Source organism: Oncorhynchus mykiss, chromosome 13 (assembly GCF_057628025.1).
Source record: "Oncorhynchus mykiss isolate SJ-2025 chromosome 13, ASM5762802v1, whole genome shotgun sequence".
Taxonomy (NCBI): domain Eukaryota; kingdom Metazoa; phylum Chordata; class Actinopteri; order Salmoniformes; family Salmonidae; genus Oncorhynchus; species Oncorhynchus mykiss.
In genome coordinates, this window is record NC_143034.1 from 73,676,371 (window position 1) to 73,700,794 (window position 24,424).

Below are 24,424 nucleotides of genomic sequence, written 5' to 3' on the forward strand. Positions count from 1 at the left end.
ACACACACCCTCAGAGACACACTAACTGCTACACACCCTCGGAGACATACTAACTACTACACACCCTCAGAGACACACTAACTACTACACACCCTCAGAGACACACTAACTACTACACACCCTCAGATACACACTAACTACTACACACACCCTCAGAGACATACTAACTACTACACACCCTCAGAGACATACTAACTACTACACACCCTCAGAGACACACTAACTACTACACACCCTCAGAGACATACTAACTACTACACACACCCTCAGAGACATACTAACTACTACACACCCTCAGAGACATACTAACTACTACACACCCTCAGATAGATACTAACTACTACACACACCCTCAGAGACATACTAACTACTACACACACCCTCAGAGACACACTAACTGCTACACACCCTCAGAGACATACTAACTACTACACACCCTCAGAGACACACTAACTACTACACACCCTCAGAGACATACTAACTACACACACCCTCAGAGGCATACTAACTACTACACACCCTCAGAGACATACTAACTACTACACACCCTCAGATAGATACTAACTACTACACACACCCTCAGAGACATACTAACTACTACACACCCTCAGAGACATACTAACTACTACACACCCTCAGAGACACACTAACTACTACACACCCTCAGAGACATACTAACTACACACACCCTCAGAGGCATACTAACTACTACACACCCTCAGAGACATACTAACTACTACACACCCTCAGATAGATACTAACTACTACACACACCCTCAGAGACATACTAACTACTACACACACCCTCAGAGACACACTAACTGCTACACACCCTCAGAGACATACTAACTACTACACACCCTCAGAGACACACTAACTACTACACACCCTCAGAGACACACTAACTACTACACACCCTCAGATACATACTAACTACTACACACACCCTCAGAGACATACTAACTACTACACACACCCTCAGAGACATACTAACTACTACACACCCTCAGAGACACACTAACTACTACACACCCTCAGAGACATACTAACTACTACACACACCCTCAGAGACATACTAACTACTACACACCCTCAGAGACACACTAACTACTACACACCCTCAGAGACACACTAACTACTACACACCCTCAGAGACACACTAACTACTACACACCCTCAGAGACATACTAACTACTACACACCCTCAGAGACACACTAACTACTACACACCCTCAGAGACATACTAACTACTACACACACCCTCAGAGACATACTAACTACTACACACCCTCAGAGACACACTAACTACTACACACCCTCAGAGACACACTAACTACTACACACCCTCAGAAACACACTAACTACTACACACCCTCAGAGACACACTAACTACTACACACCCTCAGAGACACACTAACTACTACACACCCTCAGATACATACTAACTACTACACACACCCTCAGAGACATACTAACTACTACACACACCCTCAGAGACATACTAACTACTACACACCCTCAGAGACACACTAACTACTACACACCCTCAGAGACATACTAACTACTACACACACCCTCAGAGACATACTAACTACTACACACCCTCAGAGACACACTAACTACTACACACCCTCAGAGACACACTAACTACTACACACCCTCAGAGACACACTAACTACTACACACCCTCAGAGACATACTAACTACTACACACCCTCAGAGACATACTAACTACTACACACCCTCAGAGACATACTAACTACTACACACCCTCAGAGACATACTAACTACTACACACCCTCAGAGACACACTAACTACTACACACCCTCAGAGACACACTAACTACTACACACCCTCAGAGACACACTAACTACTACACACCCTCAGAGACATACTAACTACTACACACCCTCAGATACATACTAACTACTACACACACCCTCAGAGACATACTAACTACTACACACACCCTCAGAGACATACTAACTACTACACACCCTCAGAGACATACTAACTACTACACACCCTCAGAGACACACTAACTACTACACACCCTCAGATACATACTAACTACTACACACACCCTCAGAGACATACTAACTACTACACACACCCTCAGAGACATACGAACTACTACACACACCCTCAGAGACATACTAACTACTACACACCCTCAGAGACATACTAACTACTACACACACCCTCAGAGACATACTAACTACTACACACACCCTCAGAGACACACTAACTACTACACACCCTCAGAGACACACTAACTACTACACACCCTCAGAGACACACTAACTACTACACACCCTCAGAGACACATTAACTACTACACACACCCTCAGAGACACATTAACTACTACAACCCCTCCCTGCTTTCTTCCTCCCTTCCTCTTATCTGTCTGGCTGTCCATCCATCCCTCTTTCTACCTGTCTCCCCCCCACATTCTCCTGATCCTAAACACTGTGTTGTCCCCCCCCCCCCCCCCACACTCTCCTGATCCTAAACACTGTGCTGTCTCCCCCCCCACATTCTCCTGATCCTAAACTCTGTGCTGTCTCCCCCCCCCCACACTCTCCTGATCCTAAACACTGTGCTGTCTCCCCCCCCACACTCTCCTGATCCTAAACACTGTGCTGTCTCCCCCACACACTCTCCTGATCCTAAACACTGTGCTGTCTCCCCCCCACATTCTCCTGATCCTAAACACTGTGCTGTCTCCCCCCATACTCTCCTGATCCTAAACACTGTCTGTCTCCTCCCACACTCTCCTGATCCTAAACACTGTGCTGTCTCCCCCCCACACTCTCCTGATCCTAAACACTGTGCTGTCTCCCCCCCACACTCTCCTGATCCTAAACACTGTGCTGTCTCCCCCCACACTCTCCTGATCCTAAACACTGTGCTGTCTCCCCCCCACACTCTCCTGATCCTAAACACTGTGCTGTCTCCCCCCCCCCCCACATTCTCCTGATCCTAAACACTGTGCTGTCTCCCCCCCCCCCCCCCATTCTCCTGATCCTAAACACTGTGCTGTCTCCCTCCCACATTCTCCTGATCCTAAACACTGTGCTGTCTCCCCCCCACATTCTCCTGATCCTAAACACTGTGCTGTCTCCCCCCCCATTCTCCTGATCCTAAACACTGTGCTGTCTCCCCCCCACACTCTCCTGATCCTAAACACTGTGCTGTCTCCCCCCACACTCTCCTGATCCTAAACACTGTGCTGTCTCCCTCCCACACTCTCCTGATCCTAAACACTGTGCTGTCTCCCCCCCCCATTCTCCTGATCCTAAACACTGTGCTGTCTCCCTCCCACATTCTCCTGATCCTAAACACTGTGCTGTCTCCCCCCCACATTCTCCTTATCCTAAACACTGTGCTGTCTCCCCCCCCCCCATTCTCCTGATCCTAAACACTGTGCTGTCTCCCCCTCACACTCTCCTGATCCTAAACACTGTGCTGTCTCCCCCCCACACTCTCCTGATCCTAAACACTGTGCTGTCTCCCCCCACACTCTCCTGATCCTAAACATTGTGCTGTCTCCCCCCCACATTCTCCTTATCCTAAACACTGTGCTGTCTCCCCCCCATACTCTCCTGATCCTAAACACTGTCTGTCTCCTCCCCACACTCTCCTGATCCTAAACACTGTCTGTCTCCTCCCCACACTCTCCTGATCCTAAACACTGTGCTGTCTCCCCCCCACACTCTCCTGATCCTAAACACTGTGCTGTCCCCCCCACACTCTCCTGATCCTAAACACTGTGCTGTCTCCCCCCACACTCTCCTGATCCTAAACACTGTGCTGTCTCCCCCCACACTCTCCTGATCCTAAACACTGTGCTGTCTCCCCCCCACACTCTCCTGATCCTAAACACTGTGCTGTCCCCCCCCCCCCACATTCTCCTGATCCTAAACACTGTGCTGCCCCCCCCCCCATTCTCCTGATCCTAAACACTGTGCTGTCTCCCTCCCACATTCTCCTGATCCTAAACACTGTGCTGTCTCCCCCCCACATTCTCCTGATCCTAAACACTGTGCTGTCTCCCCCCCCCATTCTCCTGATCCTAAACACTGTGCTGTCTCCCCCCCACACTCTCCTGATCCTAAACACTGTGCTGTCTCCCCCCCCACACACTCTCCTGATCCTAAACACTGTGCTGTCCCCCCCCCACACTCTCCTGATCCTAAACACTGTGCTGTCTCCCCCCCACACTCTCCTGATCCTAAACACTGTGCTGTCTCCCCCCCACACACTCTCCTGATCCTAAACACTGTGCTGTCCCCCCACACACTCTCCTGATCCTAAACACTGTGCTGTCTCCCCCCACACTCTCCTGATCCTAAACACTGTGCTGTCTCCCCCCCCACACTTTCCTGATCCTAAACACTGTGCTGTCTCCCCCCCCACACACTCTCCTGATCGTAAACACTTTGCTGTCCCCCCCCACATTCTCCTGATCCTAAACACTGTGCTGTCTCCCCCCACACTCTCCTGATCCTAAACACTGTGCTGTCTCCCCCCACACACACTCTCCTGATCCTAAACACTGTGCTGCCCCCCCCCCCCCACATTCTCCTGATCCTAAACACTGTGCTGTCTCCCCCCACATTCTCCTGATCCTAAACACTGTGCTGTCTCCCCCCCCCCACACTCTCCTGATCCTAAACACTGTGCTGTCTCCCCCACACACTCTCCTGATCCTAAACACTGTGCTGTCTCCCCCCCACACTCTCCTGATCCTAAACACTGTGCTGTCTCCCCCCACACTCTCCTGATCCTAAACATTGTGCTGTCTCCCCCCCACATTCTCCTTATCCTAAACACTGTGCTGTCTCCCCCCCATACTCTCCTGATCCTAAACACTGTCTGTCTCCTCCCCACACTCTCCTGATCCTAAACACTGTCTGTCTCCTCCCCACACTCTCCTGATCCTAAACACTGTGCTGTCTCCCCCCCACACTCTCCTGATCCTAAACACTGTGCTGTCCCCCCCACACTCTCCTGATCCTAAACACTGTGCTGTCTCCCCCCACACTCTCCTGATCCTAAACACTGTGCTGTCTCCCCCCACACTCTCCTGATCCTAAACACTGTGCTGTCTCCCCCCCACACTCTCCTGATCCTAAACACTGTGCTGTCTCCCCCCCCCCCACATTCTCCTGATCCTAAACACTGTGCTGCCCCCCCCCCATTCTCCTGATCCTAAACACTGTGCTGTCTCCCTCTCACATTCTCCTGATCCTAAACACTGTGCTGTCTCCCCCCCACATTCTCCTGATCCTAAACACTGTGCTGTCTCCCCCCCCCATTCTCCTGATCCTAAACACTGTGCTGTCTCCCCCCCACACTCTCCTGATCCTAAACACTGTGCTGTCTCCCCCCCCACACACTCTCCTGATCCTAAACACTGTGCTGTCCCCCCCACACTCTCCTGATCCTAAACACTGTGCTGTCTCCCCCCCACACTCTCCTGATCCTAAACACTGTGCTGTCTCCCCCCCACACACTCTCCTGATCCTAAACACTGTGCTGTCCCCCCACACACTCTCCTGATCCTAAACACTGTGCTGTCTCCCCCCACACTCTCCTGATCCTAAACACTGTGCTGTCTCCCCCCCCACACTTTCCTGATCCTAAACACTGTGCTGTCTCCCCCCCCCACACACTCTCCTGATCGTAAACACTTTGCTGTCCCCCCCACATTCTCCTGATCCTAAACACTGTGCTGTCTCCCCCCACACTCTCCTGATCCTAAACACTGTGCTGTCTCCCCCCACACACACTCTCCTGATCCTAAACACTGTGCTGCCCCCCCCCCCCCACATTCTCCTGATCCTAAACACTGTGCTGTCTCCCCCCACATTCTCCTGATCCTAAACACTGTGCTGTCTCCCCCCCCCCACACTCTCCTGATCCTAAACACTGTGCTGTCTCCCCCACACACTCTCCTGATCCTAAACACTGTGCTGTCCCCCCCACATTCTCCTGATCCTAAACACTGTGCTGTCCCCCCCACATTCTCCTGATCCTAAACACTGTGCTGTCTCCCCCCACATTCTCCTGATCCTAATCACTGTGCTGTCTCCCCCCCACACACTCTCCTGATCCTAAACACTGTGCTGTCTCCCCCCACATTCTCCTGATCCTAAACACTGTGCTGTCTCCCCCCACACTCTCCTGATCCTAAACACTGTGCTGTCTCACCCCCCACACTCTCCTGATCCTAAACACTGTGCTGTCTCCCCCCCACACACTCTCCTGATCCTAAACACTGTGCTGTCCCCCCCCCCCACACTCTCCTGATCCTAAACACTGTGCTGTCTCCCCCCCACACACTCTCCTGATCCTAAACACTGTGCTGTCTCCCCCCCACACTCTCCTGATCCTAAACACTGTGCTGTCTCCCCCCCACACACTCTCCTGATGCTAAACACTGTGCTGTCTCCCCCTCACACACTCTCCTGATCCTAAACACTGTGCTGTCTCCTCCCCACACTCTCCTGATCCTAAACACTGTGCTGTCTCCCCCCCACACTCTCCTGATCCTAAACACTGTGCTGTCTCCCCCCCACACACTCTCCTGATCCTAAACACTGTGCTGCCCCCCCCCCCCACACACACTCTCCTGATCCTAAACACTGTGCTGTCCCCCCCACACTCTCCTGATCCTAAACACTGTGCTGCCCCCCTCCCCCCCACACTCTCCTGATCCTAAACACTGTGGTTTCTCCTTTACCCTCATTCTCCTGATCCTAAACACTGTGCTGTCCCCCCACACACTCTCCTGATCCTAAACACTGTGGTTTCTCCTTCACCCTCATTCTCCTGATCCTAAACACTGTGCTGTCCCCCCACACACTCTCCTGATCCTAAACACTGTGCTTTCTCCTTCACCCTCATTCTCCTGATCCTAAACACTGTGCTGTCTCCCCCCCACACACTCTCCTGATCCTAAACACTGTGCTGTCTCCCCCCCCACACTCTCCTGATCCTAAACACTGTGCTGTCTCCCCCCCACACACTCTCCTGATGCTAAACACTGTGCTGTCTCCCCCTCACACACTCTCCTGATCCTAAACACTGTGCTGTCTCCTCCCCACACTCTCCTGATCCTAAACACTGTGCTGTCTCCCCCCCACACTCTCCTGATCCTAAACACTGTGCTGTCTCCCCCCCACACACTCTCCTGATCCTAAACACTGTGCTGCCCCCCCCCCCCCCCCCCCCCCACACACACTCTCCTGATCCTAAACACTGTGCTGTCCCCCCCCACACTCTCCTGATCCTAAACACTGTGCTGCCCCCCCCCCCCACACTCTCCTGATCCTAAACACTGTGGTTTCTCCTTTACCCTCATTCTCCTGATCCTAAACACTCTGCTGTCCCCCCACACACTCTCCTGATCCTAAACACTGTGGTTTCTCCTTCACCCTCATTCTCCTGATCCTAAACACTGTGCTGTCCCCCCACACACTCTCCTGATCCTAAACACTGTGCTTTCTCCTTCACCCTCATTCTCCTGATCCTAAACACTGTGCTGTCCCCCCACACACTCTCCTGATCCTAAACACTGTGCTTTCTCCTTCACCCTCATTCTCCTGATCCTAAACACTGTGCTGTCCCCCCACACACTCTCCTGATCCTAAACACTGTGCTTTCTCCTTCACCCTCATTCTCCTGATCCTAAACACTGTGCTGTCCCCCCACACACTCTCCTGATCCTAAACACTGTGCTGTCTCCCCCCCACACACTCTCCTGATCCTAAACACTGTGCTGTCCCCCCCACATTCTCCTGATCCTAAACACTGTGCTGTCCCCCCCACACTCTCCTTATCCTAAACACTGTGCTGTCTCCCCCCCACACATTCTCCTGATCCTAAACACTGTGCTGTCCCCCCCACACTCTCCTGATCCTAAACACTGTGCTGTCTCCCCCCACACACTCTCCTGATCCTAAACACTGTGCTGTCCCCCCCACACTCTCCTGATCCTAAACACTGTGCTGTCTCCCCCCCACACTCTCCTGATCCTAAACACTGTGCTGTCCCCCCCCACACTCTCCTGATCCTAAACACTGTGCTGTCTCCCCCCCCCACACTCTCCTGATCCTAAACACTGTGCTGTCTCCCCCCCACATTCTCCTGATCCTAAACACTGTGCTGTCCCCCCCACACTCTCCTGATCCTAAACACTGTGCTGTCTCCCCCCCACACTCTCCTGATCCTAAACACTGTGCTGTCTCCCCCCCACACACTCTCCTGATCCTAAACACTGTGCTGTCCCCCCCACACTCTCCTGATCCTAAACACTGTGCTGTCCCCCCACACACTCTCCTGATCCTAAACACTGTGCTGTCCCCCCACACTCTCCTGATCCTAAACACTGTGCTGTCCCCCCCACACTCTCCTGATCCTAAACACTGTGCTGTCCCCCCACACACTCTCCTGATCCTAAACACTGTGCTGTCTCCCCCCACATTCTCCTGATCCTAAACACTGTGCTGTCTCCCCCCACACTCTCCTGATCCTAAACACTGTGCTGTCTCACCCCCCACACTCTCCTGATCCTAAACACTGTGCTGTCTCCCCCCCACACACTCTCCTGATCCTAAACACTGTGCTGTCCCCCCCCCCACACTCTCCTGATCCTAAACACTGTGCTGTCTCCCCCCCACACACTCTCCTGATCCTAAACACTGTGCTGTCTCCCCCCCACACTCTCCTGATCCTAAACACTGTGCTGTCTCCCCCCCACACACTCTCCTGATGCTAAACACTGTGCTGTCTCCCCCTCACACACTCTCCTGATCCTAAACACTGTGCTGTCTCCTCCCCACACTCTCCTGATCCTAAACACTGTGCTGTCTCCCCCCCACACTCTCCTGATCCTAAACACTGTGCTGTCTCCCCCCCACACAATCTCCTGATCCTAAACACTGTGCTGCCCCCCCCCACACACACACTCTCCTGATCCTAAACACTGTGCTGTCCCCCCCCCACACTCTCCTGATCCTAAACACTGTGCTGTCCCCCCACACACTCTCCTGATCCTAAACACTGTGCTGTCTCCCCCCCACACACTCTCCTGATCCTAAACACTGTGCTGTCCCCCCCACATTCTCCTGATCCTAAACACTGTGCTGTCTCCCCCCCACACACTCTCCTGATCCTAAACACTGTGCTGTCTCCCCCCCCCCCCCCACATTCTCCTGATCCTAAACACTGTGCTGTCCCCCCCACACTCTCCTTATCCTAAACACTGTGCTGTCTCCCCCCCACACACTCTCCTGATCCTAAACACTGTGCTGTCCCCCCCACACTCTCCTGATCCTAAACACTGTGCCGTCTCCCCCCACACTCTCCTGATCCTAAACACTGTGCTGTCCCCCCCACACTCTCCTGATCCTAAACACTGTGCTGTCTCCCCCCCACACTCTCCTGATCCTAAACACTGTGCTGTCTCCCCCCCCACATTCTCCTGATCCTAAACACTGTGCTGTCCCCCCCACACTCTCCTGATCCTAAACACTGTGCTGTCTCCCCCCCACACTCTCCTGATCCTAAACACTGTGCTGTCTCCCCCCCACACACTCTCCTGATCCTAAACACTGTGCTGTCCCCCCCACACTCTCCTGATCCTAAACACTGTGCTGTCCCCCCACACACTCTCCTGATCCTAAACACTGTGCTGTCCCCCCCACACTCTCCTGATCCTAAACACTGTGCTGTCCCCCCCACACTCTCCTGATCCTAAACACTGTGCTGTCCCCCCACACACTCTCCTGATCCTAAACGCTGTGCTGTCCCCCCCCCCCCACACTCTCCTGATCCTAAACACTGTGCTGTCCCCCCCACATTCTCCTGATCCTAAACACTGTGCTGTCTCCTTCACCCTCATTCTGTCTCTCAATTCAATTCATTTCAATGGGCTTTATTGGCAAGGGAAACATATTTTTACATTTCCCAAAGAATAAAGACATTGCAAATGTCATATTATAACTATTTACAGTGTTATAGCAATGTGCAAATAGTTCAAGTTCATAGGCTAAATTAAGTATTTCTCTCTCTCTCTCTCTCTCTCTCTCTCTCCCTATCTCTCTCTCTCTCTCTCTCTCTCTCTCTGCCTCTCTCTCTCTCTCCCTATCTCACTCTCTCTCTCTCTCTCTCTCTGTCTCTCTCTGCCTCTCTCTCTCTCTCTCTCTCTCTCTCTCTCTGCCTCTCTCTCTCTCTCCCTTTCTCTCTCTCTCTCTCTCTCTCTCTCTCTCTCTCTGCCTCTCTCTCTCTCTCTCTCTCTCTCTCTCTCTCTGCCTCTCTCTCTCTCTCCCTATCTCACTCTCTCTCTCTCTCTCTCTCTCTCTCTGCCTCTCTCTCTCTGCCTCTATCTCTGCTCCCGAACAGCACTTCTCTGTTTCTATGCACAGAAGAGAAATTGAGATGTCAACTTAAATGAAGTCTCAGTGGAATCCTTCAGTGGTGTTAGTCTGCTTCGCCTGCAGATGCGTCCCAAACGGCTCGCTTTTCCCTTTACAGTGTACTACATTTTACCAGGACCTATAGGGCTCCACTGTACTCTAAATGGACTACAGAGTCAGTTGGGACGCAGTCCATGACTTCTTTGATGGTAGCTGAGCTGAAGAGACCGCTCTCTGAGGGAGAGATATCACAGAGCCTTTTACTGTGGCATAGAAACAGACAGCCCTTAGTTGGATAGATCAGTGACAATGGTCTGACCAACTCTGCTTTGTGCTGCCTTTACACACACACACACACACATACACACACACACACACACACACACACACACACACACACACACACACACACACACACTAACGGTTACATAACGAAAAGACATGGAAATATTCAGAAACACTTGTTAATTCATGCCATTTTTCTCTCTCCCCTATCTCTCTCCCCTCTCTCTCCCTCCCTCTCTCCCCTATCTCTCTCTCCCTCCCTCTCTCCCACCAGACTCTCTCTACCAGAGGAGCCCCCCAGTGCCCCTCCTCAGACGGTGATTGCCAGTGGTCGTACCAACCAGTCCATCATGATCCAGTGGCAACCACCCCCGGAGAGCCACCAGAATGGACCGCTCCAGGGATACATCATCAGGTGAGACACAGAGCGGATTGTTCCAGGTTGAAGATGGAAGGGGGTCAATGACATTCATCTTGGTTATTAACCTGTATAACACCACTTGGGTCATGGTCACAATCCTATTGTCTTCCTCCTCCCCTTCCATCTCTTTTCACCCTCACTTTCCCCTTTCTGCACTGTCTAACCATCCCTCCCCCCCCCCCCCTCCTCCTAGGTACTGTCTGTCAGGACTACCAGTGGACTGTCAGATGAAGAACATCACCAGGCCAGACCAGAATAACCTACTCCTGGAGGACCTCATCATCTGGACTAACTATGAGATGGAGGTGGCAGCCTACAACAGGGCTGGGAGGGGTACCTACAGCCACAAGGTTACAGAGTGGACCCTGCAGGGAGGTGAGGATGGATGACGCCCATGTCACAGTCACATGGTTAGACACAGTTCTCCAGCTTTAAGGGTTGAGAAGGGACGTACTTCTCTTAGCTCTCTGTGGAACATAGAACCACAACTAGCCCACGCCGTGCCAGAAGCTCCTCTGCAGCTTCTGTTTACAGAAGTGACAGTGCAGAGATGCTCAGATGTCCTTTCAGCAAACATTGACTCAAGCGCCCTCTCTGTCTCTCTCTGTCTCTCTCTCTCTCTCTCTCTGTCTCTCCCTCCCTCTCTCTCTCTCTCCCTCCCTCTCTCTCTCTCTCTGTCTCTCTCTCTCTGTCTCTCCCTCCCTCTCTCTGTCTCTCTCTGTCTCTCCTCTCTCTCTCTCTGTCTCTCCCTCCCTCTCTCTCTCTCTCCCTCCCTCTCTCTCTCTCTCTGTCTCTCTCTCTGTCTCTCCCTCCCTCTCTCTGTCTCTCTCTCTCTCTCTCTCTGTCTCTCTCTCGTATCTCTCTCTCTCTCTCTCGTATCTCTCTCTCTCTCGTATCTCCCTCTCTCTCTCTGTCTCTCTCTCTCCCTCTCTCTCTCTCTCTCTCTCTCTGTCTCTCTCTCTCTCTGTCTCTCCCTCCCTCTCTCTGTCTCTCTCTCTCTCTCTCTCTGTCTCTGTCTCTCCCTCCCTCTCTCTCTCTCTCTCTCTCGTATCTCTCTCTCTCTCTCTCGTATCTCTCTCTCTCTCGTATCTCCCTCTCTCTCTCTCTGTCTCTCTCCCTCTCTGTCTCTCCCTCCCTCTCTCTCTCTCTCTCTCTCATATCTCTCTCTCTCTCTCTCTCTCTCTCTCTCTCGTATCTCTCTCTCTCTCGTATCTCCCTCCATCTCTCTGCCAGTCCCCACTGTCCCACCAGGTAATGTCCAGGCTGAGCCATTCAACTCCTCTACAGTCAGGCTGACCTGGTCAGCTCCTAGCCCTCAGTTCATCAATGGCATCAACCAGGGATACAAGGTGGGCAACAGAGAGCAGAGACCTTTACCAGAGACAAACATTCTTATTGGATGTGCAGTAGAACGACCTCTTCTGTAAATACATTTCTGTACTGTCCTACACTGCCCTCTAGTGGTTATGATAAGAACTGCATTATCCAGCATTAGACGTACCAGTGCCACAACAGATCACTATAAACCAGCTGCAGTGTTTTGTTGTCTTTTCTCTTATGACATTTTTAAACTATCCCTCCGTCTGTTTCCAGCTGTTGGCGTGGGAGGCGGGTCAAGAGGAGGATGTTACCATGGTGACAGTGAGACCTAACTTCCAGGACAGCGTGCATGTGGGCTACGTGACTGGACTGAAGAAGTTCACAGAGTACTACACCTCTGTCCTGTGTTTCACTACACCTGGAGACGGCCCTCGCAGCCCGCCTCACAGACTACGCACTCACGAAGACAGTGAGTACCACAGTCACATAACTATACAAAACCTGTAGGCACTCACGAAGACAGCGAGTACCACAGTAACATACCTATACCAAACCTGTAGGCACTCACGAAGACAGCGAGTACCACAGTAACATAACTATACCAAACCTGTAGGCACTCACGAAGACATCGAGTACCACAGTCACATAACTATACCAAACCTGTAGGCACTCACGAAGACACTGTCTCACAGGCACAGACAAAAGCAATTCTGTTTCCACATGATTCTATCGACCCGAAGGCCCCGGACTGTACTGTGTTGGCTCAGATATTCTTTGTCTGCGTAACTGGGCCAGCGCAGTACAGCTCAGTCTGTCACAAATTGGCCCAGGTAAAAAAAGGGTATTGCAAACTATACACTACTGTAAAGTATATGGTACTACTGTAAAGTATATGAAACTACTGTAAAGTATATGGTACTACTGCAAAGTATATGGTACTACTGTAAAGTATATGGTACTACTGTAAAGTATATGATACTACTGCAAAGTATATGGTACTATTGTAAAGTATATGGTACTACTGTAAGTATATGAAACTACTGCAAAGTATATGGTAATACTGTAAAGTATATGGTACTACTGTAAAGTATATGATACTACTGCAAAGTATATGGTACTACTGTAAAGTGTATGGTACTACTGTAAAGCATATGATACTACTGCAAAGTATATGGTACTACTGTAAAGTATATGGTACTACTGTAAAGTATATGGTACTACTGCAAAGTATATGGTACTACTGTAAAGTGTATGATACCACTGTAAAGTATATGTTATAACTGTAAAGTATATGGTACTACTGCAAAGTATATGAAACTACTGTAAAGTATATGGTACTACTGTAAAGTATAGGATACTACTGTAAAGTATATGGTACTACTCTAAAGTATATGGTACTACTTTAAAGTATATGGTACTACTGTAAAGTATATGGTACTACTGTAAAGTATATGGTACTACTGTAAAGTATATGGTACTACTGTAAAGTATATGATACTACTGTAAAGTATATGGTACTACTCTAAAGTATATGGTACTACTTTAAAGTATATGGTACTACAGTAAAGTATATGGTACTACTGTAAAGTATATGGTACTACTCTAAAGTATACGATACTTGTGCACTAAACATACTGAACACTCACGGTATAGTCCTTGTGTGTGTGTGTGTGTGTGTGTGTGTGTGTGTGTGTGTGTGTGTGTGTGTGTGTGTGTGTGTGTGTGTGTGTGTGTGTGTGTGTGTGTCCAGAGCCTGGTGCCGTTGGTCACCTGAGCTTTACAGAGATCCTGGACACATCTCTGAAGGTCAGCTGGAAAGATCCCAACGAGAAGAATGGAGTCCTCACAGGTACTGTACCTAGTATAGTATAGTATCTAACCCTAATCCTCTCTGGAAAGACCCCAACAAGAAGAATGGAGTCCTCACAGGTACTGTACCTAGTATAGTATAGTATCTAACCCTAACCCTCTCTGGAAAGACCCCAACTAGAAGATCAGGTCCTCACAGGTACTGTACCTAGTATAGTTTAGTATCTAACCCTAACCCTCTCTGGAAAGACCCCAACAAGAAGAATGGAGTCCTCACGGGTACTGTACCTAGTATAGTAGAGTATCTAACCCTAACTTCTCTGGAGAGACCCCAACTAGAAGAATGGAGTCCTCACGGGTACTGTACCTAGTATAGTAGAGTATCTAACCCTAACCCTCTCTGGAAAGACCCCAACAAGAAGAATGGAGTCCTCATGGGTACTGTACCTAGTATAGTATAGTATCTAACCCTAACCCTCTCTGGAAAGACCCAAACTAGAAGATCAGAGTCCTCACAGATGACCAGGCCTACTGTAGTCATGGTCTATGGTTGACCCTGTTTGTTGGACAGGGGCAACCAAACAGGGTACTGTGGTAGCTAAAGAATCCATTTCTGTGCAAATGGCCAATAAAGATCTATTTTATTCTATTCTATTCACTTCTATAGGGAAAGGGGGATACCTAGTCAGTTGTATTCTAGTCTCGTTATGTCCTCTGTATCAGTCTAACCAGCTGTGATGTCCCTCTCCTACAGTATTATACTGTAGTTTGTTCACATGTCCTCTGTATCAGTCTAACCAGCTGTGATGTCCCTCTCCTACAGTATTGTACTATAGTCTGTTCATATGTCCTCTGTATCAGTCTAACCAGCTGTGATGTCCCTCTCCTACAGTATTGTACTATAGTCTGTTCATATGTCCTCTGTATCAGTCTAACCAGCTGTGATGTCCCTCTCCTACAGTATTGTACTATAGTCTGTTCATATGTCCTCTGTATCAGTCTAACCAGCTGTGATGTCCCTCTCCTACAGTATTGTACTATAGTCTGTTCATATGTCCTCTGTATCAGTCTAACCAGCTGTGATGTCCCTCTCCTACAGTATTGTACTATAGTCTGTTCATATGTCCTCTGTATCAGTCTAACCAGCTGTGATGTCCCTCTCCTACAGTATTGTACTATAGTCTGTTCATATGTCCTCTGTATCAGTCTAACCAGCTGTGATGTCCCTCTCCTACAGTATTGTACTGTATGTAGTCTGTTCATATGTCCTCTGTATCAGTCTAACCAGCTGTGATGTCCCTCTCCTACAGTATTATACTATAGTCTGTTCATATGTCCTCTGTATCAGTCTAACCAGCTGTGATGTCCCTCTCCTACAGTATTGTACTATAGTCTGTTCATATGTCCTCTGTATCAGTCTAACCAGCTGTGATGTCCCTCTCCTACAGTATTGTACTATAGTCTGTTCATATGTCCTCTGTATCAGTCTAACCAGCTGTGATGTCCCTCTCCTACAGTATTGTACTATAGTCTGTTCATATGTCCTCTGTATCAGTCTAACCAGCTGTGATGTCCCTCTCCTACAGTATTGTACTGTATGTAGTCTGTTCATATGTCCTCTGTATCAGTCTAACCAGCTGTGATGTCCCTCTCCTACAGTATTGTACTATAGTCTGTTCATATGTCCTCTGTATCAGTCTAACGAGCGGTGATGTCCCTCTCCTACAGTATTGTACTGTATGTAGTCTGTTCATATGTCCTCTGTATCAGTCTAACCAGCTGTGATGTCCCTCTCCTACAGGCTACCGTATCTCGTGGGAGGAGTTTAACCGGACCAACACCCGGGTCACCCACTACCTCCCTAACCTGACCCAGGAGTACCGAGTCACCGGGCTGACCGCCCTCACCACTTACACCATCCAGGTGGCTGGGATGACCTCCAAGGGACAGGGTCAACTCTCTTCTTCTACAATATCATCTGGAGTTCCCCCAGGTTAGTACCTCCCCCTAACCCTCCCCCAGGTTAGTACCTCCCCCTAACTCTACCCCCAGGTTAGTACCTCCCCCTAACTCTACCCCCAGGTTAGTACCTCCTCCTAACCCTACCCCCAGGTTAGTACCTCCCCCTAACCCTCCCCCAGGTTAGAATCTCCCCCTAACCCTCCCCCAGGTCAGTACCTCCCCCAACCCTACCCCCAGTCCCTTAACCCTAACCCAGTCCCCTAACCCCAGCCATTCCCTAACCCCAGCTAGTGACAGTCTCACCTTTTCCCTCCAAATGGTGTGACTCACTGTGTCTCTCCTCCTTTATCTCCATCTCTGATCTCACTGTCCCTCCTCCTTTATCTCCGTCCCTGATCTCATTGTGTCCCTCCTCCTCATTGTGTCCCTCCTCCTTTATCTCTGTCCCTGATCTCATTGTGTCCCTCCTCCTTTATCTCTGTCCCTGATCTCACTGTCCCTCCTCCTTTATCTCTGTCCCTGATCTCATTGTGTCTTTCCTCCTCCCTATACAGAGATGCCGGGCCCGCCAACCAACATAGCCATCTCCAACATCGGCCCCCGCTCTGTGGCCCTGCAGTTTAAACCTGGCTATGACGGCAAGACGTCCATCTCACGCTGGCAGGTTGAGGCACAGGTGAGAGACACATCCATCAATCAATAAATCATAGTCTCTCTCTCTCTCTCTCTCTCTCTCTCTCTCTCTCTTTCTCTCTTTCTCTCTCTCTTGCTCTCTCTCTCCCTTGCTCGCTCTCTCTTTCTCTCTCCCTCTTCCCCCTCAAAACCTTCATCTCCCCCCTCTCTCTCTTTTTCCTACACTCTCAACCCCCCCTCGTTATACCCCCCTCATTATACCCACCTCATTATACCCTCTGTAGATTGGTATAATCGGGGAGAATGAGGAGTGGGTGATGGTCCACCAGTTGCCCAACGAGCCTGATGCCCGCTCCCTGGAGGTCCTGGACCTGAACCCCTACACCTCCTATAGGTACAGTACAACATCACTAGTACAACATCACTAGTACAGCTACAACGAGCCTGATGCCCGCTCCCTGGAGGTCCTGGACCTGAACCCCTACACCTTCTATAGGTAGAGTACAGCTACAACAGATACCTGACACTACACCTCCTATAGGTACAGTACAACATCACTAGTACAGCTACAACAGATACCTAACACTACACCTCCTATAGGTACAGTACAACATCACTAGTACAACATCACTAGTACAACATCACTAGTACAGCTACAACAGATACCTAACACTACACCTGATAAACATACTCACATAGTTATTCTGGTAGTCACATACTGACCACACAATTCACCCACCAGTGTTGGTCTCTATTCCACTTCAAAGGGATCAACATTAAATTCATGAGCAGAAAAGTCCATACCCTCTAAATGAAATGGGATTGGACCCCAACCCTGATTCCTGTGTCCCCATGCAATTAATGAGCAGAAAAGTCCATACCCTCTGAATTGAAATGGGATTGGACCCCAACCTTGATTCCTGTGTCCCCCATGTTGTAAGCATAGCTCCTACCAGAACATCCTGTCAAACCCATGTTGACATCCACACCTTCCTGTCTGTCCTCCCCTGTAGGTTCCGTATGCGCCAGGTGAACATAGTGGGGACCAGTCCTCCCAGCCAGCCCTCCAGGAAGATCCAGACCCTGCAGGCGCCTCCAGATATCTCCCCCTACAACGTCACCCTCCGAACAGCCTCAGAGACCAGCCTCTGGCTCCGATGGGTGGTGCGTCCTGACTAGATTGTTTTCCTCATAAGGGCACAAGGGAACACAGACATGCATGTACACAATATCTGTTTCTCTGTCAGTCAGTCTCTGTTTCTCTGTCAGTCAGTCTCTGTTACTATGTCTGTCTGTATCTCTGTTTCTCTGTCAGTCAGTCTCTGTTACTATGTCAGTCTGTATCTCTGTTTCTCTATCAGTCAGTCTCTGTTACTATGTCAGTCTCTGTCAGTCTCTGTCTGTCTGTCAGTCTGTCTCTCTGTATATTTGTTAGTCAGTCTGTGTATCTCTGTATCTCTGTTTCTCTGTCAGTCTCTGTCTCTCTCTCAGTCAGACTCTGTCTCTCTGTCAGTCAGTCTTTGTCTCTCTCTCAGTCAGACTCTGTCTCTCTGTCAGTCAGTCTCTGTCTCTCTCTCAGTCAGACTCTGTCTCTCTGTCAGTCAGTCTCTGTCTCTCTGTCAGTCAGACTCTGTCTCTCTGTCAGTCAGTCTCTGTCTCTCTCTCAGTCAGACTCTGTCTCTCTGTCAGTCCGTCTCTGTCTCTCTCTCAGTCAGACTCTGTCTCTCTGTCAGTCAGTCTCTGTCTCTCTCTCAGTCAGACTCTGTCTCTCTGTCAGTCCGTCTCTGTCTCTCTCTCATTCAGACTCTGTCTCTCTGTCAGTCAGTCTCTGTCTCTCTCTCAGTCAAACTCTGTCTCTCTGTCAGTCCGTCTCTGTCTCTCTGTCAGTCAGTCTCTGTCTCTCTGTCAGTCAGTCTCTGTCTCTCTCTCAGTCAGTCTCTGTCTCTCTGTCAGTCAGTGTGTATCATACCCTCTCCACCTTCCTCCCCACCTCCTCTCTCTCCAGCCTCTTCCAGAGTGGGAGTACAATGGTGACCAGGAGTTGGTGGGTTACCGGGTTCAGTACTCCAGAGAGACATCTAAGGAAGGGGTCCTGTCCCACGTCATCAGTGACCGGCTGGAGAGGGAGTTTACCATAGAGGACCTGGAGGAGTGGACAGAGTACGAAGTCAGGGTTCAGGCCATCAACGGCTTGGGCTCTGGGCCCTGGAGCCAGCCTGTCCAGGGCCGAACCAGGGAGTCTGGTAAGACTGGGGAGACATATAATCAAATCAAATCAAATTTATTGGTCACATACACATGGTTAGCAGATGTTAATGCGAGTGTAGCGAAATGCTTGTGCTTCTAGTTCCGACAATGCAGTAATAACCAACAAGTAATCTAGCTAACAATTCCAAAACTACTACCTTATAGACACAGTGTAAGGGGATAAAGAATATGTACATAAGGATATATGAATGAGTGATGGTACAGAGCGGCATAGGCAAGATACAGTAGATGGTATCGAGTACAGTATATACATATGAGATGAGTATGTAAACAAAGTGGAATAGTTTAAAGTGGCTAGTGATACATGTATTACATAAAGATGCAGTAGATGATATCGAGTACAGTATATATGTATACATATGAGATAAATAATGTAGGGTATGTAAACATTATATTAGTAGCATCGTTTAAAGTGGCTAGTGATAACACACTCATACTACACGCACATTAACACACTTATACTGAACACACAGGCTGTATTCTAACCTCTGACCCCTGTGTAGTGCCGTCCTGTGGTCCCACCAATGTGTCAGCCTTCGCCACGACTTCCAGCAGCATCCTGGTCCGCTGGGGGGAGGTCCCTCAGACTGACCGCAACGGACTCATCCTGGGATACAAGGTCAGTGCCACACACACACACACACACACGCACGCACACACACACACAAATACACACACACACACACAAATATACACACACACACACAAATATATATACACACACACACACAAATATACACACAGACACACACAAATATATACACACACACACACACAAATATACACACACACACACACACAAATATACACACACACACACACACACAAATATATACACACACACACACACACACACAAATATATATACACACACACACACACACACAAATATATACACACACACACACACACACACACACACACACACACACACACACACACACACACACACACACACACACACACACACACACACACACAGGAACCTAAACAAACACACTCACTATCACCCGTTGTCCCCATGGTCTCCCAGGTGGTGTATAAGGACAAGGGTTCAGACTCTGTCCCTCAGTACTGGGAGGTGGAGGGGAACACCAGCCACAGTGTTCAGTTGAGTGGTCTGGGGAAGTACGTGCTGTATGAGATACAGGTTCTGGCCTTCACGCGGATAGGAGACGGCAGGAGCAGCAGGCCATCCATCCTGGAGAGGACCCTGGACGATGGTGAGCATCACTCACTGACCTAATAGCTTGGGTTCAAAACCCGGGTGTCCTGCCCGTCACAACACTGTGTTAGCCTGTTGAGATAGATACAGCAATGAAGGGCCCCCCCCCCCCCCCCCCTAAAGGAGGCTACTGGCCACGCCAAGGCTGTTCTACCCTCTGCTAGAACCATTGGTTCTGTTATCCTCTGTTCTGGGATTGTATTGATAAAGGTAAGCTCAACTAGATCACCGTGGACACGGTGTTGTTGTGTTGGTTCTGTTATCCTCTGTTCTGGGATTGTATTGATAAAGGTAAGCTCAACTAGATCCCCGTGGACACGGTGCCGTTGTGTTGGTACTGTCCTCATAACCCATGTTCCTCTGTCTCCACAGTCCCCGGTCCTCCAGTGGGCATCCTGTTCCCAGAGGTGAGGACCGGCTCAGTCAGGCTCATCTGGCAGCCTCCTGCCCAGCCTAACGGCATCATCCTGGGTACGTCTACTACCACAGACCCCTCCCCTCCCTCCATACATCCACTATCCTAACAGGGAGCAGTATAACTAACGGCTGTATCTACACTACAGGGGCTCCATATCTCAGGGTCCAAGTTCTCATACCAAGACACTATCCACATTCTGTTTATTACGTTGTCCCTGGTTCCTCTAAGACACTATCCACATTCTGTTTATTACATTGTCCCTGGTCTCTCTAAGACACTATCCACATTCTGTTTATTACATTGTCCCTGGTCTCTCTAAGACACTATCCACATTCTGTTTATTACATTGTCCCTGGTTCCACTAAGACACTATCCACATTCTGTTTATTACGTTGTCCCTGGTTCCTCTAAGACACTATCCACATTCTGTTTATTACATTGTCCCTGGTTCCTCTAAGACAAGACACTATCCACATTCTGTTTATTACGTTGTCCCTGGTTCCTCTAAGACAAGACACTATCCACATTCTGTTTATTACGTTGTCCCTGGTTCCTCTAAGACAAGACATTATCCACATTCTGTTTATTACGTTGTCCCTGGTTCCTCTAAGAAACTATCCACATTCTGTTTATTACGTTATCCCTGGTTCCTCTAAGACACTATCCACATTCTGTTTATTACATTGTCCCTGGTTCCTCTAAGACACTATCCACATTCTGTTTATTACGTTGTCCCTGGTTCCTCTAAGACACTATCCACATTCTGTTTATTACGTTGTCCCTGGTTCCTCTAAGACAAGACATTATCCACATTCTGTTTATTACATTGTCCCTGGTTCCTCTAAGATACTATCCACATTCTGTTTATTACGTTGTCCCTGGTTCCTCTTAGACAAGACACTATCCACATTCTGTTTATTACGTTGTCCCTGGTTCCTCTTAGACAAGACACTATCCACATTCTGTTTATTACGTTGTCCCTGGTTCCTCCAAGATACTATCTACATTATGTTTATTACGTTGTCCCTGGTTCCTCTAAGATACTATCTACATTCTGTTTATTACGTTGTCCCTGGTTCCTCTAAGATACTATCTACATTCTGTTTATTACGTTGTCCCTGGTTCCTCTAAGACAAGACATTATCCACATTCTGTTTATTACGTTGTCCCTGGTTCCTCTAAGACATTATCCACATTCTGTTTATTACATTGTCCCTGGTTCCTCTAATACACTATGAGATCTATGTCCATGTTCTTTATCAACAACATTTCAACATATTAGGTCGTCAACAGATCGTTTCCCGTACTGAATCGTCCTGTTCCTCTCTCCGGTCTAGCCTATCAGATCACACACAGACGGAACACCTCCAATAGCAACGCAGCCACTGTGGACGTGCTGAGCCCCAGTGCACGACAGTATACAGCATCTGGACTGAAACCAGAGTCTGTCTATGTGTTCCGCCTCACCGCTCAGACGCGCAAGGGCTGGGGGGAGGCTGCAGAGGCCCTAGTGGTCACGACAGAGAAGAGAGGTAGGTACTGACCCAACTGGGGAGGAAATAGTGCTGGGCGGGAGGCTGCAGAGGCCCTGAAGGTCACGACAGAGAAGAGAGGTAGGTACTGACCCGACTGGGGAGGAAATAGTGCTGGGGGGAGGCTGTAGAGGCCCTGAAGGTCACGACAGAGAAGAGAGGTAGGTTCTGACCCGACTGGGGAGGAAATAGTGCAAACATAATGTAGCTTTCAATTATTTACATCTTTTATTTATTATTTGACATATTATTTGTGTTTTCATGTGTTTATTTATTCCTGTTTTTATTTATTTATATTTGTATTTTCGCATCTAGTTATTTGCATATATTTATTAATTTATTCATTCATTGATTTACTGATTTATTACGGTCATTGCGGTTATGTATGGGAACGGTGATTGACAGTGTGTGTTTGCCCCGCCCCCTCAGCGCGGCCCCAGCCAACCAGCCGTCCCACAGTGCCCCAGGAGGACGTGCAGGCGCGCAGCGTGATGTTGTCATGGGAACCAGGTAGCGACGGCCTGTCACCTGTCCGATACTACACGGTGCAGTACAGAGAGCTACCAGACAGTAACTGGACTGTCCACTCTGCATCGGTCAACCACGAGGCCAGCTCCTACATAGTGGACAGGTACAGTACACACCCTACCTAGTACCCTACCTAATGCACTACCTAGCACAATACCTAGTACCCTATCTAGTGTAGGTCAGAGGGCAGAGAGACCTTATTCACATTTAAAAGACTGTTTATGTAGGGTTATGAATGTGTTATGTGGGGTTATGGATGTGTTATGTATGGTAATGAATGTGTTATGTATGGTAATGAATGTGTTATGTATGGGTAATGATGTGTTATGAATGTGTTATGTAGGGTTATGAATGTGTTATGTGGGGTTATGAATGTGTTATGTAGGGTTATGAATGTGTTATGTGGGGTTATGAATGTGTTATGTAGGGTTATGAATGTGTTTATGTAGAGTTATGAATGTGTTATGTATGGTTATGAATGTGTTATGTGGGGTTATGAATGTGTTATGTGGGGTTATGAATGTGTTATGTAGGGTTATGAATGTGTTATGTAGGGTTATGAATGTGTTATGTAGGGTTATGAATGTGTTATGTAGGGTTATGAATGTGTTATGTGGGGTTATGAATGTGTTATGTGGGGTTATGAATGTGTTATGTAGGGTTATGAATGTGTTATGTAGGGTTATGAATGTGTTATGTAGGGTTATGAATGTGTTATGTAGGGTTATGAATGTGTTATGTAGGGTTATGAATGTGTTATGTAGGGTTATGAATGTGTTATGTGGGGTTATGAATGTGTTATGTAGGGTTATGAATGTGTTATGTGGGGTTATGAATGTGTTATGTAGGGTTATGAATGTGTTATGTAGGGTTATGAATGTGTTATGTAGGGTTATGAATGTGTTATGTAGGGTTATGAATGTGTTATGTAGGGTTATGAATGTGTTATGTGGGGTTATGAATGTGTTATGTGGGGTTCTGAATGTGTTATGTAGGGTTATGAATGTGTTATGTGGGGTTATGAATGTGTTATGTAGGGTTATGAATGTGTTATGTAGGGTTATGAATGTGTTATGTGGGGTTATGAATGTGTTATGTGGGGTTATGAATGTGTTATGTAGGGTTATGAATGTGTTATGTAGGGTTATGAATGTGTTATGTAGGGTTATGAATGTGTTATGTAGGGTTATGAATGTGTTATGTAGGGTTATGAATGTGTTATGTGGGGTAATGAATGTGTTATGTGGGGTTATGAATGTGTTATGTAGGGTTATGAATGTGTTATGTGGGGTTATGAATGTGTTATGTAGGGTTATGAATGTGTTATGTAGGGTTATGAATGTGTTATGTAGGGTTATGAATGTGTTATGTAGGGTTATGAATGTGTTATGTAGGGTTATGAATGTGTTATGTGGGGTTATGAATGTGTTATGTGGGGTTATGAATGTGTTATGTAGGGTTATGAATGTGTTATGTGGGGTTATGAATGTGTTATGTAGGGTTATGAATGTGTTATGTAGGGTTATGAATGTGTTATGTGGGGTTATGAATGTGTTATGTAGGGTTATGAATGTGTTATGTAGGGTTATGAATGTGT

The 24,424-nt window shown here is 48.4% G+C and overlaps 1 protein-coding gene across 1 annotated transcript in view; it reads left to right on the forward strand.

Moving 5' to 3' along the window:
• Positions 1-24,424, forward strand: part of LOC110512656 (protein sidekick-2) — an 88,000-nt gene that overhangs the window by 16,257 nt on the left and 47,319 nt on the right. The window contains exons 6-20 of the mRNA XM_090197567.1: positions 10,986-11,126; positions 11,326-11,507; positions 12,366-12,481; positions 12,726-12,921; positions 14,203-14,301; positions 16,063-16,254; positions 16,778-16,899; positions 17,141-17,250; positions 17,870-18,020; positions 18,862-19,099; positions 19,628-19,743; positions 20,158-20,347; positions 20,722-20,820; positions 22,105-22,299; positions 22,729-22,930. Coding sequence (XP_090053693.1) covers positions 10,986-11,126; positions 11,326-11,507; positions 12,366-12,481; positions 12,726-12,921; positions 14,203-14,301; positions 16,063-16,254; positions 16,778-16,899; positions 17,141-17,250; positions 17,870-18,020; positions 18,862-19,099; positions 19,628-19,743; positions 20,158-20,347; positions 20,722-20,820; positions 22,105-22,299; positions 22,729-22,930 — 2,349 coding nt within the window. The remainder of the gene's footprint in view (positions 1-10,985; positions 11,127-11,325; positions 11,508-12,365; positions 12,482-12,725; positions 12,922-14,202; positions 14,302-16,062; positions 16,255-16,777; positions 16,900-17,140; positions 17,251-17,869; positions 18,021-18,861; positions 19,100-19,627; positions 19,744-20,157; positions 20,348-20,721; positions 20,821-22,104; positions 22,300-22,728; positions 22,931-24,424) is intronic.